This window comes from Tupaia chinensis, unplaced genomic scaffold (genome assembly GCF_000334495.1).
Source record: "Tupaia chinensis unplaced genomic scaffold, TupChi_1.0 Scaffold000610_1, whole genome shotgun sequence".
NCBI classification, from domain to species: domain Eukaryota; kingdom Metazoa; phylum Chordata; class Mammalia; order Scandentia; family Tupaiidae; genus Tupaia; species Tupaia belangeri.
Window position 1 is genome coordinate 1,984,518 of NW_006160129.1, and position 15,036 is coordinate 1,999,553.

The 15,036-nt window shown below is 43.3% G+C and overlaps 1 protein-coding gene across 1 annotated transcript in view; it reads right to left on the reverse strand.

The window, feature by feature from the left end:
* KLF14 (KLF transcription factor 14) overlaps positions 1 to 7,157 on the reverse strand; it is a 30,076-nt gene extending 22,919 nt beyond the window's left edge. Inside the window, exons 1-3 of the mRNA XM_006158848.3 lie at positions 6,983 to 7,157; positions 6,184 to 6,327; positions 5,298 to 5,348 (exon numbers count right to left, since the gene is read on the reverse strand). Coding sequence (XP_006158910.1) covers positions 5,298 to 5,348; positions 6,184 to 6,327; positions 6,983 to 7,157 — 370 coding nt within the window. The remainder of the gene's footprint in view (positions 1 to 5,297; positions 5,349 to 6,183; positions 6,328 to 6,982) is intronic.
* Between the last annotated feature and the right edge of the window lie 7,879 nt (positions 7,158 to 15,036).

Genomic DNA, 15,036 nt, shown 5'->3' on the forward strand with positions numbered 1-15,036 from the left:
ATAAATTAGTACAACTTTTTAAAAAATAAATAATTATTTTATTTATTTTTATTTTTAAAATTTTATCAGAGAGAGAGGAAGGAAAGTGAGAAAATAAGCTGCCAGGTCTGGGGTTTGTAGGGGAGTGCAGTTCCTTAACCACCATATCATCTGCTAGCCCCTGGTTAAAATTTTTAGACGGTGTATTTGATAGTGACTGTCAAAAATTTAACTGTATATTTTTGCTCCCATAATTTCATTTCTAGGCATTACTATTATAAAAATACTCACATAGGTGCACAAATATGTATATAAGATATTTTTATTCGATCATCTTAGTAGTGAAAAATAGGACCAAATTGAACATCAGTCAGCAAAAGAGAGATTACATTAGATAAATCTATGTTATAGACTGCCATGACAAATGACAGGCATCTAAGTACTGACATAGTACTGTGTTTTTAAAGTTACAGTGAAATGCATTATTAAATGAAAAAAGCAAACAGCAGGAAAACAGGCATATTGATTCTATTTGTGTTTTTAAAAGTTTACAAATTTATACACAAACACACACATATACAGAGAAAAGAGTCTACACGAATACACATGGCACTCCCAGCAGTGGTTCTCTGTGGGAGTGGGGGTGATGAGATTGAGGATCGTAAAGGAAATTTTCCCTTTTCACTGTATATACTTCGGTCTTAGCAAAACTTCTAAAATGCAAATATATTTATGTTTTACTTGAATAAGCCCTTTAAAGTGTTGAAATAAAGAGGTATCATTTATACATTTTTTACATTAAGTAAACCCAAATAGAAAACAGAAAGTTAATCATTTCTAAATCATGAATTAGAAAAAAATTAAAATTTATTACTATATTAAGGGAAAAAAGAAAGAAGCAACAAGGAAATATTAAAAATAGAAACAATAAAATAAATGGACAGAACAAAGCCCAAATATAATTTTTGTCCTGTGAATGACTTGGAAATACCCATTATAAGTCAAAAGATGGGCCCAGCCTCTGTGGCACAGCTGGTAGAGTTCTGGACTGTGGAGCTGGAAGCCACATGCTGGCTATGGTTTGAATCTCAGGCATAGTGTGTGCCAGGACTAGAATCCTCATTTGCTGCAGGGCTGGAGGACAGGAGTTGCAGCATGACCAAACCCTATGAAGAGTGCTTCTTTCTCTTTCCTCTTTGTTCTTGTGCACATGCACATGTGCTCTATCATGAATTTTTTAAAAAGTCACAGTTTGAAAAGTACTGCCTACTCAACATGCTATTAAAAACTTACACACTATCCACAAATGCTAAGACATGGAACCACCCCAAACGTCCATGAACAGATGAACGTATTGGAAAAAGTCTGGCACATATACACTATAGAATACTACTCAGCCATAAAAAAAAAAAAAAAATCAGTGAGACCCTAGCGTTGATAGAAAATCGACAAATATGGAAAATTTACTGCTAAGCAAAGCAAGTCAGACTATGAAAGAGAGGTATTGTATGTCTCCATTAACATATACCAAATGTCTGCATTCTATGGCAGGAACTGAAAGACTGGAAGGTATGAGAGCATGAAGAGCAATGAGACAGTGCAGGAGGAGGGCAGGAAATAGGGGAGGATGAGAGGGAGGGAATCCAGGGGGGAAAGAAAGAAACAAAACATTTAAGGGATACAAAAATGGAAAATTATCTGTTGATGATAATGTGTGTGATAATATTTTTGACTAAATCAATATACAGTGTATTCATGATGGGAAAATGTATTTGGTATGCTGTAATGATACATGGTAGTTAAATGTGAAACAAACAAACAAACAAAAACAAAAGAAATCCTTATGCACTACAACCAGCAGCTAAAAAAGCATCCAGAAAAAAAAAAAAAAAAAAAAAAAAAAAGGACTAGAAATTTAGGCAAGCCTGCAGTCCCAAGCTACTTGTTTAAAAAAACAAACAAGGGCCAGCAGGTGGCATAAAAGTTAAGGCAGCTGGGAACCAGCAGTTAGCGTACTGGCTATGTCGCTGGACTCCCACGTAATCAACCGCGGTTCGTGTCCCGGACCCGGTGGCTTAAAACTCACGCCGGGCGCGTGTGAGTGCATGCCCAAGATCCCGAGAGGAGAATGGAGGAGAAGGGATTGCGGCGTGACCATCCCCCCTGGGGGGTGATTTCTCGCTTTCTGTCTCTATGTCTCTCTCTGTCTGTCTGGCGAGCGCATGCGCCCTACAGTGAAAATCTCTCCAAAAAAAAAAAAAAGTTAAGGCAGCTGTATCTCACATGGCCGACTACGCAATTCTAGTCCCAGGTGGGTTGAAAATCATGTAGGGTATGTGTGCGTGCACGCCCAAAATCCCAAGAGGAGACTGGATAAGGGACTGTGGCATGACCCTGGGTGATTTCTCACTTTTTTTTCTCTCTCTCTGTCTCTGGCACAAAACAAAAAAAGGAAAAGAAAAGAAACCAAAAAGATAAAAGGCTCTCAAGTGGAGTGAAACATAAAAGGAATTTAGCCATATGCTGTTTACAAAATGATACATACCTCACAAAAGGTTGACAAGTAATAAGAGGGGCAAGATATCAAAGGCCAATGCAACCAAAGCAAACCCATCTATATGTTAATATCAAAATCATGCAAAATAAAATTTAGGGCCAAAGTATCAAATGGAACAAATGTAATTAATTGTATACCATAAATGATAGAATGCCCTATGAAGACAATAGTCAAGAACACAGGCGTCTCGGAACAGCCCTGGTTAGTTAGTTTATGGTCCCTATTTTTTCACAGTGACTCTCTACACGGGTCGTACATTGCTAATGTAGAAAAACATACGATGACCTGAAAACAGATAACATATGAAATGAAAACACAGATTATATACTGATAAGTACTGTATGATCTCAATTTTGTTTAAAAATTTTATTAAAAGAAGAAAAAAGAAAGAAAGAAAGAGAGAAAGAAAGAGAGAGAGAGAAAGGACCAGAAGAATGAGTGTCAGGGCTATCCTTTGTGGGTGGTGGGGATGGGAGAACAAAGCTACCAAAGAAGAAGCCCTTCAACAGAATGTTTAATTCCATGTGAGGTCACAGTAATAGGCGCTCAGGCTGGGGCTGGGCAGCTCCACCTTAGACCAACTTTGGTTGGCATCTCTCTTCCCTTCCCTTTTCAGCTTTTAGCAGCCTGTTTCTTGATTCTCTTGACAGGACTGACTTCCTAGTGATAGTATATAATCCTTTTTCTTGAGCCTAGTGTCTATTCTCACGAGCTATCACTCTTTGAGATTTATGTGACTTTAGCATTTGGTTCCATTATCAATCCTTCGGGATATGCCATGTGAGGTGCTTAGCTATCTGGAGGGCGCTGATTGACCTGGAAGCATTTTAGCAATTGTGAGGAGTGCTGTATATCACAAGGGGCCAGTTCCAATGAGAAGAACAAGACAGATGTGATCTCCTCTGAGGACAAATATATATGTATACATATTTTTTTAAAGTGGCATGCGCTTGCCAGAGAAAAAGAGAGAAAGCACCTCTAAGTGGGGCATGGTCATGACACAATCCTATTTCCGCCATTTCTCCATCCCACGTGGATGATTTTGGGTGAACACTCAGATATGCCCAGTGTGTTTTTCAAGCTGTCAGGGCCAGGCCAAGATTCCAGCTGTGGTCGGCCATATGGAATCCAGTTAGCCCCACATAGCACTTAACCACAGTGCTACAGGACCAGCTGTGGGGGCAAATATTTACACCAGCCTTAGTACTCCCAGTACTTCTGACCTGGTAATGTCTTTATAGCATCTCATGGGAATTTGGTGACTGTGGTGCTGAAAGGGAATAAGTAGGAGAACTTTGAGAAAAATATTGCAATGGAAGGCATGGCTCTTGATTTAGTAAGCCAGAGTCAACGTGTCCTCCTGTGAGCTAAGCTGAAATGGCATTTTGCCTCTTCCGTGATGCTGGGTAGCACCTCAAGGCCAGAAAATGCGCCAAGGTTCTGTGAGCCAGATTCATCTCTGTCCTTCTCTGAATTACATGAAGTTCTGGAATTTAAGAGTGTCCCAGGAGGGAAAGGGGAGTTGAAGTTACTGGTAAGAGTGGTTGAGGAGGAAGGGCCAGGTGGTGGCAGAGCAGTGACATAGGCAGGCCCATATGGGACGTCCCTGGTTTGTTCTTGGACCTTCTGGTACTCACTACACACACGCACATGATGAAGGTAGCTGAGATGGGAGTGGAGAGTGGTGTGAGGATCTGTTGAGAGTGCCTGTCTCTCCGTCTCTGTCTGTCTCTCTCTGTCTTGCTCTCTTTCATGAAAACACACACACACACACACACACACACACACACACACACAACTTAAAAAACAACAATGGAACCAGCAGATGATGTAGTTACGTAGCTAGACTCCCACATGGCCGATTGTGGTTTGAGTCCCAGATCCACGGGCTTGAAAAATCATGCTGGGTGCGTGTGCATGTGTGCCCAAGATCCCAAGAGGAGAATGGAGTAGAAGGGATTGTGGTGTGGCCATTCCCACTGGGGGAGATGTCTCACTTTCCCTCTCACTGCCTCTGTCACTGTATCTCTCTTTCTCTCTCTCCCCCATGAGCATGTACTTCCTATGGCAAAAACAAACAAACAAACAAACAAACAAAAAACAACCTCTAAACAACAACAATAATAAAAAAAGAAGGGCCAGCCGGTAGTGTGGTGGTTAAGGCAGCTGGATCCTACATGACCAACTGCATGGCTCAAATCCTGGACCCAGCAACCTGAAAAACACACTGAGCATGTGTGCCTGCGTGTCCAAAGTTTGGAGAGGAAGAACAAATGGAAGACATGGGATTGCATGTGACCATTCTCCATGGGGTGCTTTCCCACTTTTCTCTCTCTCGCTCTCTCTTACTCTCTGTGCCTGTCTGGTGAGCGCACATGCCATAGGGCAAATTGTTTTTAAAGTTAAAAAAAGAAAATTACCCCAAACTTAGGCATCAAACAACAAACATTTTTTTTTTTAAGAGTGGTTGAGGAAGAGATTGGACACTACAGTAGCCCTCAGAATCTCAGAAGAGACAAGGGGGAGACTAAGCCAAAGGTCAGGATCAACTTTTGGAGAAAAGGACAATGGGAACTTAGCAAGCGTGGCTAATGCTAGGGGCAGAGTGTAGGAATCCACTTCTCTGGGTCACAGATGCATGGGTAACTGGAGTGAAATATTGCTACTTAGTGCATATAGAAGGAAACGGACTGAATTTCAGGAAAGAGATTTGAATGAGACAAGATCTACGTGGACCAGAAATCTCTTGCTCTTCACTCACCGTCCGTGACTTTGAGCGAATCTGTTAGTGTAGTGGTTCTTAAAGTGGAGCCTGCACCAGAAGCACTTAGAGTTCTTGTTAAAATACTAACTGCTTGGGACCAGTAGGTGGTGTAATGGGTATGTCACTGGACTCCCACATTGTCGATTATGGTTTGAGTCCTGGACATGGCAGCGTAAAACTCACACTGGACGCATGTGTGGCATACCCACCATCCCGAGAGGAGGGATGTGGCGTGGCCATCCCCCTGGGGGGGTGATTTCTCTCTTTCTGTCTCTCTGGAGAGTATGCATGCCTATAGCTAAAATTTCTTTTAAAAATAAAATACTGACTGCTTGTCCTACCCCCCTCCACCAAGCATTTTTGGCTTGGTAGGTTGGGGAGACTTGGAATTAATGTTTTTAACAAGTTCCCAGATTGATGCTGAAGCTGTTGGTCTGGGGATCACCTGCGAGCCCCTGGACTCACAACCCCCACGGGTCGGACAATAAAGTGATGGTTGGAGGACCTCAAAATGAATTTCTTAATTCCAAACTTTAGCGTGGTTGTACTGAGGACCTTCTGGTCTCGAGATGATTAGATAATAGCCCCTTGCTCCATGTAAGTGGGAGAGCACGCTGGCTGCTCAGACAATGGCCCTGGAGGGCCTATCTCTCCCACATGTCAGGTCTGATCCTTCAACAAGTAGATTCCGTAGGGCCGCAGATTAGGGATGAGATCAGGGAAATAATACATTTATTCCAGCCCCTTCCAGCATCCTGGGACTACTACAATAACCTATTCAGGATTTCTGTGAAATCCCAGGGGCTCCTTTCTCCGCATCACCCTTGGTTCTGACCTGCATCTCCCTGAGCGCTCACCTGTGTCGGGTCCCTCTTTCTACTACCTGTGACCAGAATGTGGATTCCACCCAGTACCACCCAGGGGGCTGCTGGTGCGCTGTGGATACAATGAACATCTATGGCTTGCCTGTCCACCAGCCCCCTTTCCTGGTCGGCGTATCCCCAATCGGCTGCAGGGTGCCACCTCCCTACAATAGAATGGGTGCAGGTGTCAGGCATTCTGCCACCTCTGGGTCAAGGAGCCAGGCCAGTCAGAAATCGTGTGCCTGGACTCTGCGCTGGCACGCAGCAGCCACCAAGTGACCACAGGGGGAACAGCCCGGCCAGAATGCCAGCACTGCTGTTCGCTCTTTCATACTTCCTTCGACTCTTTGATCTGCTCCAGTCCTTCCGATAAACCCTGCTGTTTGAAGTTAGTCTTGCTTGTGAAGAAAAACAGAAAGCTACAGAGGTTTGGGATCTGGAAGACTTTGGGATCTGGAGAGGTTTCCATTTCAGCAGTGCAGATAACTTAAAGTGGAGTATCAGGCAGTCTTGTTGATTATAAGAATAATCCTCGGGCCAGCAGGTGACATGGAGGTTAAGATGCTGGATCCCACATGACTGACTCTGAGGTTTGGTTCCTGTCCCTGTGGCCTGAAAGTCATGCCAGGCATGTGTGTGTGCCTTCCCAGAATCCCAAGAAGAAAATGGAGGAGAAAGGATTGTGGTGTGCCCCCCCACCCAGGGGCGGTGATTTCTCACTTTCCCTCTCTCTATCTCTGTCTCTCTCTGGTGAGAACACATGCCCTATGGCAAAAATCTAAAATAGTGGTAATAATAATGATTATCTGACCACCATACTACAGGACTGTGTCTCTACCCGCCTTTCCAGATGGGCCTCAGTCCTCCTCTCCTTCTCCCCCATGCCTCCTTCCAACCACTCTTTCTCCCACTTTCCTTTCTCATAGCGTCTCCGGCAGAGCTGTGCAATCTCTCTCTGCATCCCTGCCTCCTTCCCAGTGATGCCTTGCAGCATCCCTTCACATCCACGGTGCTCCAGCAAGTTCTTCTCCAGGAACAGTCCCCTCCTGAGAGGAACCCCGTGTCTGCTGTGCAGAGAACATCTCTTCCACTGTGCAACGAATCAAATGCCTGCTACATGCTGGCTCTTAGACTCTTACAAAGTGATACATTATCCCAGTGCAGCAGATAATTGTGTCCCATGGGTGCTAAATAAACTAACAAAAGGCCGATTTACAAACCATGAAAACAACTTATTAATTTTCTTTAGACAGAAAGCATGTGGACCACAGATAGAGAGAACCCTCTGCAGGGTCTGTCACATAGATCCCCTTTCCTGGCCCTCCAGCTCCTCCTGGGCACGTGGCATGTTTTCAGGCCAAGCGGGGAACCTGAACCCATGGTTAGCCAATATGGCTGCTAGCCATGTAGTCCAGTAAGTTTAGCCTGTACCACCTGGCTGGGCCAATTTATTGATTTGAATGTAAGTAATCAATAAATAGGTTGAGATGGGAGTTGTCAAACTATGACCTAAATCCTGTTTTAGTACTGTCTGTAAGCTAAGAACTTAAAAAACAAAAACAAAAATAAAAAGCTTTTTAATGAGTTAAAACAAAAAGAAGACCAAGCCACAGAAACCTGTAGGTCTGGTGGATCTAAACCATATACTCTCTGACTCCTTAGAGAAACTGCTTGCTAACCTCTGGATCCAGCTGCTTTTCTAACAAGGCCACCGAGGCTGGGGTGGGATTCCGCACACTTTACCAGACAGATCAGTGTTCTGGCGATGTTGTTTGGGGACCGTCTGTCTGGGCTGTGAAGCCCTTGCTGGCTGTCCTCTTAGGAGGCACCTAATTCTATGGTCGGAAAGGACAGAGGGAAGGATGGGTTGTGATCTCCCCAAGGTATGGGGACGCCAGAGAGGTTCTAGAGTAGGGAGGAGCTGCTCTCACCCAGGAGGACCTGGGAGAGGGGCCCACTGGCCATGTGGTCTTTGTCAGAGGCAGCAGTCCCAGGGCCGGGCTATGGACTTCTGGGATTAGGCAACTGTGTCACACATGGAGAGGTGGTCCCAGCATGGTAGGGTGGGGCGTCGCTGGATGCCCATGAGTTCAGCCGGAGGGGAGGTGTGGGATGCGCAGGAGTGGAGACTGGCCAGTCCTGGGCTGGTTTGAACCCCTTTTCTCCCAGCGTGTCACAGCAGACAAGCCACGAAGTTCAGCAGCTCTCAGCCTGATGGAGGCCATCCCCAGCTCCTTCGGCTCCGGGTAGCCCTGGCTCCTGTCTAGAATCGCCCCACCTGACCCCGTAGATCCCTGCCACTTGCTGCTTGGCCACTCCTCTCAGTACTCCTCACCGCGCTCCCCCGACATTAGTTAACTGGTTCGCTCAGTAGTCGGCCCTCTTACTGGAGAAAACCCGGTGAAGACAGGGTCGGGGGTTCTGTTTCGTTGGCTGACTTAATTGCAATGCCTTGAACTGTACCTGTCACTCAGCGGATGTTCAGTAAATGCTTGCTGATCGAATGAATGAACCCTGTTTCCTTGAGGCTATTTAGGGGGGAAAGAATCCCTGGAAAGTGTTCATTCCATCTATTTGGTCATCTATTTAATCTCTGAAGGAGATTAAAGTCCTTGCGAGTGGAACATTCACGGAAATGTGACCCGATTTTGTCTCCGAAACTAATTAAGTGCGGTGTGTTAGTCACATCAGTGGCTCGCCAGTACATCTCCTTAGGCCAGTGTTTACACCGAATGCTGACTCCTGAACGGAAGGTGACAGACGGACTGGATAGGAATCAGGATAAAGGAACCAGCGTGATCGTAAAAGCTGTGTCACTCATGGCCAGCCACAGTGGTGCAGTGGTAGTGCAGTACTCCATCAGGCTGAAGCCATAGGGAATGTCCTGGGTTCATGTCCCAACGTCTCCCTGTACGCACAGGGGATTAAAAAACCAAACTTTTACAAGAAAAAAAAAAAGCCAGTGCTATAAAGCAAGAGGGAAGTCTCGTGGTCACACACATGATGAGGATACATCTTCCAGGGGATGAAACGACTATGGACTGCCCGGGACTCTGCTCTCGCATAGTGACAATCCACACCTAGTTGGCGCCTGTCCTCTGCCAGGCACAATTTGTTGCTGACATTTTCCTATTTAATCTGTTGAATGGGCTCATAAGTGACAGAGACTATTCGAGCGTTTACGCACCAGATACTATTCCAAGCACTTTACTTACATTATTACCTCATTTAATCCTCCTGAGAATCCTATGCAGTAGGTTCTAATGATCATCCCCATTCTGCACTGGAGGCATTGAGAGATTGAGTAACTCGTTCAGGAACTCACAGATTTGTTTCTTTCTTTACATTTTTTTTTTTTTGGAGAGGTTTTTGCTATAGGGCACATGCGCTCGCCAGAAAGACAGAGAGAGACAGAGAGATAGAAAGAGAGAAATCACCCCCCAGGGGGATGGCCACACTACAATCTCTTCTCCTCCATCTTCCTCTCAGGATCTTGGGCCCACACGTGCCCAGCGTAAGTTTAAGCCACCGGGTCTGGGACTCGAACCACGGTCAACTACATGGAAGTCCAGCAACATAGCCATTATGCCAACTGCTGGTGCAGGATCACACAGATTTGTAAGTGGTGGAGCTGGGATTTGAGCTCTGAACACCACCAGGCACCTGGTTGGTAATGCTGGAGACCTACCAAAGCTGCTGTAGACGGGTGTCTTTCCTTCTAGACTCGGGCTCAGCCCTTCTAGTACACCACCTCTGCAATCAAGCAGATCCCCACTTTCATTTTGAAGCATTTACCACATTCAGCCACCTCTGTCCCCTTCAATGGACTTGCTTGGCCCTCAAATCTCCTCAGCAACATTCGGTAACTCTTAAATCATAATTGTCTCTTGTAAAAGTGGATACCACCTTAATTCTAAAAACAAGATGATATTTTAAGTCAACCAGGAGAGGCTTTCTATCGAAACTTTGTGTTGAAACCCATCTAAAATCTGAGAATGTTGTTATGGTCACCACATAATTTTTGTGTTTTGTAAATTTGAAATTTTGCCTGTTACTTTTTCTTAGAGAGACACATGATTCAAGGGAGAATGCTAACCTTTAAATTCAATGAAATATCTTCTGAAAATCTTTAGACTAGAACTGAGCCAGTGAATGGGTGAGATGTGAGCTTAAACCTGTGCGTCGTATTGTGTAAGCAAGATGTAGCGCAGGATACAATTTAATAACCAATAAGACTGCTTTCAACGGTTGCCAGAATGAATGGGGCAGATATTAAGGACATTGGATTTGGGTAAAGTGGAATATCTCAGGATTATCTGATCTTAGAATACACATCTCAATGTTAGAAATGATTTAAATTCAGTTTGCCTTAGGTGGCTTTGGTAATACCTCTAGAAAGTCTCTCAGATTGGAACGGCATTGTTTAAAAAAAAAAAGAAAAGAAAAGAAAAGAAAAATACCAGCAGTGGCGTGGTGGTTAAGGTGTAGGTCACACAAGCACGACTGTGCCCCTAATCCTGGACCCAGAGACTTGAAAAACATGCTGGACACATGTCCGTGTGTGCCCAAAAGGAGGGAGAGATGGAGAAAAGATTGTGGCGTGATCATTTTCCACGGGGGACATGATCATTTCTTATGGGGGGGGTGCTTTCTCACTTTCAATCTCTCTCTCTCTCCTCTGTCTTTCTCTGTTCTGTTTCTCCCTTCTGTCTCCTATTAGTTTTTTGCGCCAAGGGGGAGGGAAAAAAAAAATCTGAAAAGCTTCTACAGCTATCTTGGTGGGCATGTGGTTCCCTCTAGTGGTAATTAAAGGAATTGCAAATCTTCTAATCTATGCGGTGTATTTTTACTTTTTTTCCTTTTTCTTTTATCTGGTAAACAAATCTTATTGAAGACTTACTATATACTAGGCTATGTGTTAGGGAAACACAGGTAAAATATAAATTCTCTTATAAGAAATTCACAAACCTGGGATAGAGACAGACAGAGACTTAAGCTATTTTATATCTGCAAAGGTAAAAATAATAAAATTTAGATCCAGAGGAATGAAGTTAACTAAGGAAAAACTCCCTAAAGGAATAAAGATATGATCTGAATTCTTATTTTTAAAAAAATCTATGACTTTCTCCTCTATACAATACCAGTATAATTTAGAAAATAAGATGAGCTTAAAAATTATTTCATTACCCAGAGATAACTTCTTAGCACATTTTACTATATCTACTCCAAGCCCCTTTTTCTGCATAATTTATTTTTTAACAGAAATTGTGACTGTAATATTTTATAAACTGTTTTTAAACAAGTTAATATATTTTGACATTTTTCTGGTTACTTAATACTCTCATACAACAGTATCACTCTTTTTCAGTTCTTCAGATGAACTTTAAGGTAATTCTGTTCATTTTTTAAAATCCCATTAATATTTATATTGTGGAAAATATAGAGATTTATTTGGGGAGAGTTTAGACCCTTATAACATTCAATTAACTCTATCTGAAACTAGAGCAAGTGTCTCCATTTGTTTGAATCTTTTGGGTGTTAACCCAATCAAATGTTAGAACCGTCACCCTGAGGGTCCAGCACTTAAAAGCTTATTTCTAGGTATTGAAATTTTTATCGAACTGGCAATAGAGTCTTTCTCATTATTTCTCTAACCCCTTCTCCTCCGTTCTCCTCTCAGGATGTTAGGCACATGCGTACACACACACACACACACACACGCACTCATCCTATGTGTCTTTCAAGCTGCTAAATCTGGGACTCAAACTGTGCATTTAGTCATGTGGGATCCAGTGCCTTAACTACCACACCATCTGCTGGCCCCTATCAAATGCCCTCTAGCATTTGCATTAGTTTCTTGCAGCTGCATTAAAAACACACACACACACACACACACACACACACACACACAAACTTGGTGGCTTAAAACAACAGGATGGTTCTGGAGGTGAGAAGTCCCAAGTAAAGTGTTGGCAGTATTGGTTCTTTCTGAGGCTCGGAAGGAGAGTGTATACCCTGCCCTCTCCTAGCTCCTGGTGGCTCCCAGCAATCCAGGGCATTCCTTGGCTAGTAGAGGCATCATTCTACCCCCTGCCTCCATCTTCACATCATCTTCTCCTCTGTGTTTTTTTCTTTTTATGACACTTGGGATTGGATTTAGAAACCACTTGGAGAATCCAGGATGATCTCACCTTGAGATCCTCAATTACATCTGCAAACAAGTCTTCTCTCTCTCCAAATAAGGTCGCATTCACAGGTCACTGGCAGAATATAACCTGGGAGGCGGGGAGGGACCACCACTTAACCAACCATAGCATCTGTTAAAACCATAACTTTTGACCCAACCACTGTAGCACAGCAGTAACTCAAGTGCCCTGCAACCCTGCAGAGCTGGAAGCCGTATGGTGACCTCAGGTTTGCACTGAGAACACATGAGTGTCCAGGATCCTGATGGGATAGGAGTTAGACCCCACTTACAGGGAGATCGGATAAGGGCCCCAGAAGAAAGTCACTATGTTTTTCTTTTAATGAAAAAGAAAAACATTTGTGTTTAATTGCTGGCCTTCTTCATGACTGTAACCTCCATGAAGGTAGAGGCCACGGTTATCTACCTTGCTCCCTATTTGATCACTAGAGACTGAATCTGGAGATGAATATATGTTTTTTGAGTGAAATAAACTTGATACATTCAGTTAATAGATTTTTCTCCTGTTGCACTGTTCTGTTTCTGTAACAAATCACACTTAGTCATACTATATTATTACCTCTATGGTCTGGTTAATGTGCAATATATATCCCTTTTACATATCTCTAAAGAATGTATGACTCCTTGCTAATAAAGCAGGATAGGGACATTGAGCACCAGATAGGGTAAATAAAGGTCCAAGATGGAGTCACAGTAGCTAAATTTTCACAGTCAAAAGCTGGCTGCACTGGAATTCAAAGCAACTATAGCTAAAGGCAACAGTTTCTATTTAGCAACTATATTCTACCCAAAAGTAAGGAAGACTATGATCTGCTGATCACATGAAGACTAGGGTAATAAATTACTCAGACTACCATGTAACTATTTTCTAAAGCTCACTTCCTAATCAGAGAACCAGCCCATTGCTTGGGCTGCTAGATAAAAACCCCACACCTCCAGACACTCCTTGGCAACCCATTAGGAACCCCTCCCTGCTTGGGAGCTCTGTTCTTTCTTCCCTCTCTGACTAAACTCTGCTTTGCTATCCCTTCTCAGTATCCACATCTCTAATTCTTCATGAGCGCTGGACATGAACCAGCACAGGTGTTGGATCTGATTACCCAGCACTCCCATGTCACTGAGAGCGGGAGGCCTAGGTATCACAGTGATGAGACTTTGTTAAAGGTGCTTGCCTTTTTCTCTGTACACACACATGCTCTATCTTTTTAATTTTTAAAAATTTGCCAAAGGGCATGTTTTTTCGCTAAAGAGAGACACAGAGAAAGAGAACATGAGAGAAAAGGCAAGAAAGCAGCACCCATAGGGCATGGCTGTACTACCTCTCTTCCATACCTCCCTCCTTGGGATTTTGAGCGTGCAGGCACACACACTTGTTTTTCAAGCTGCTGAGTCCAGGACTGGACCACTCGGTCAGCCATGTGGGATCTGGTTGCCTTAGCCAGCAGAGCACAGGTGGGTCCAAGAAAGATATTTTTAATTTCTTCAATATGCAACTCTTGCCTTTCCTCTCCTCTTCTCTTTCTTTTCTCTCCCAGAAAAATTCCCTTCCCCTAATTCCTTTCTTTATGACTCTCTTTTTCAGATCCTGTTTTAAAGGTCATTCTCTGAAAAGCTATTCCTGGTTCAGTAGCCCAAACGCCTCCCCTGTGTGTAGCATGTGCTTTTCCATAGCACCTGAACATCTGTTAGCAGATTACACCATTTTTCCTGAACATTCCTGTTTAATTGCTGGCCTTGCTCATGACTCTGTAACCTCCATGAAGGTAGAGGCCAAGGTATCTACCTAGTTCCCTATTAGACCACCAGACTGGCTCTGCAAAGCTTAATGCTTGTGCTTTGGGTGAAATAAACCTGACACATTAAATTAATAGATTTTTCTCCCATTGAACTGTCCTGTTCCTATAACAAATCACACTTAGTCATACGATGTTATTCTTTGTTTATAATGTTATAATTTGCTTATTTTCTTTGGACTTGTTTGCATTCCAAAGTGAATTTGGTCTTTTGCTTTTCATTTCTGGGAGGTGAAACCAATATCTCATAAAGTTCCTCCCTGGGAGCTAGTGGAAGGGTATACAGGGGATTTGGGGATCATACTCAGGGGAAGGAAGATTAGCTAAAGACTACATACATGGTTTCGATGATTTATTTTAAGTTTACTCATTACAGATAGAAACCAAGGCTCAGTGGTCAAATAGCTGCCCAGATTCAAACAAAATTAACTTTTTCTTTGCCAATTGATACAGGTGGTCTGCTGCTTTGGGCGTCATTTTCAACATCATCTTATCCCTTCTTGGAACAAGATGTCCATTTGTAAACTGCTGATTTCCTTGGGGCATTGTCTTCACAAATTTTTTTTGGTGAAGAATCAGTGATTTTATTATTCTTCCACCCATACTATACCATTAATTTGATGTTTGTTCTTGCTTAAATTTTAGCAGAATTCGTGTTGCTCCAACAGGTGCTTTTCTCAATGAATAATTTACTATTGTTTTAATTTGCTATAGAGCATGCACACTCAGCAGAGACAGTGAGAGAAAGAGAGAGAGAGAGTGAAAGTGAGAAATCGAGCCACCGGTTCTGACACTTGGACCATAGTTGCCCATGTGGGAGTCTAGTGCCTTAACCACCACATCACCTGTTGGCCCCAACAGGGGCTCTTTTCAAA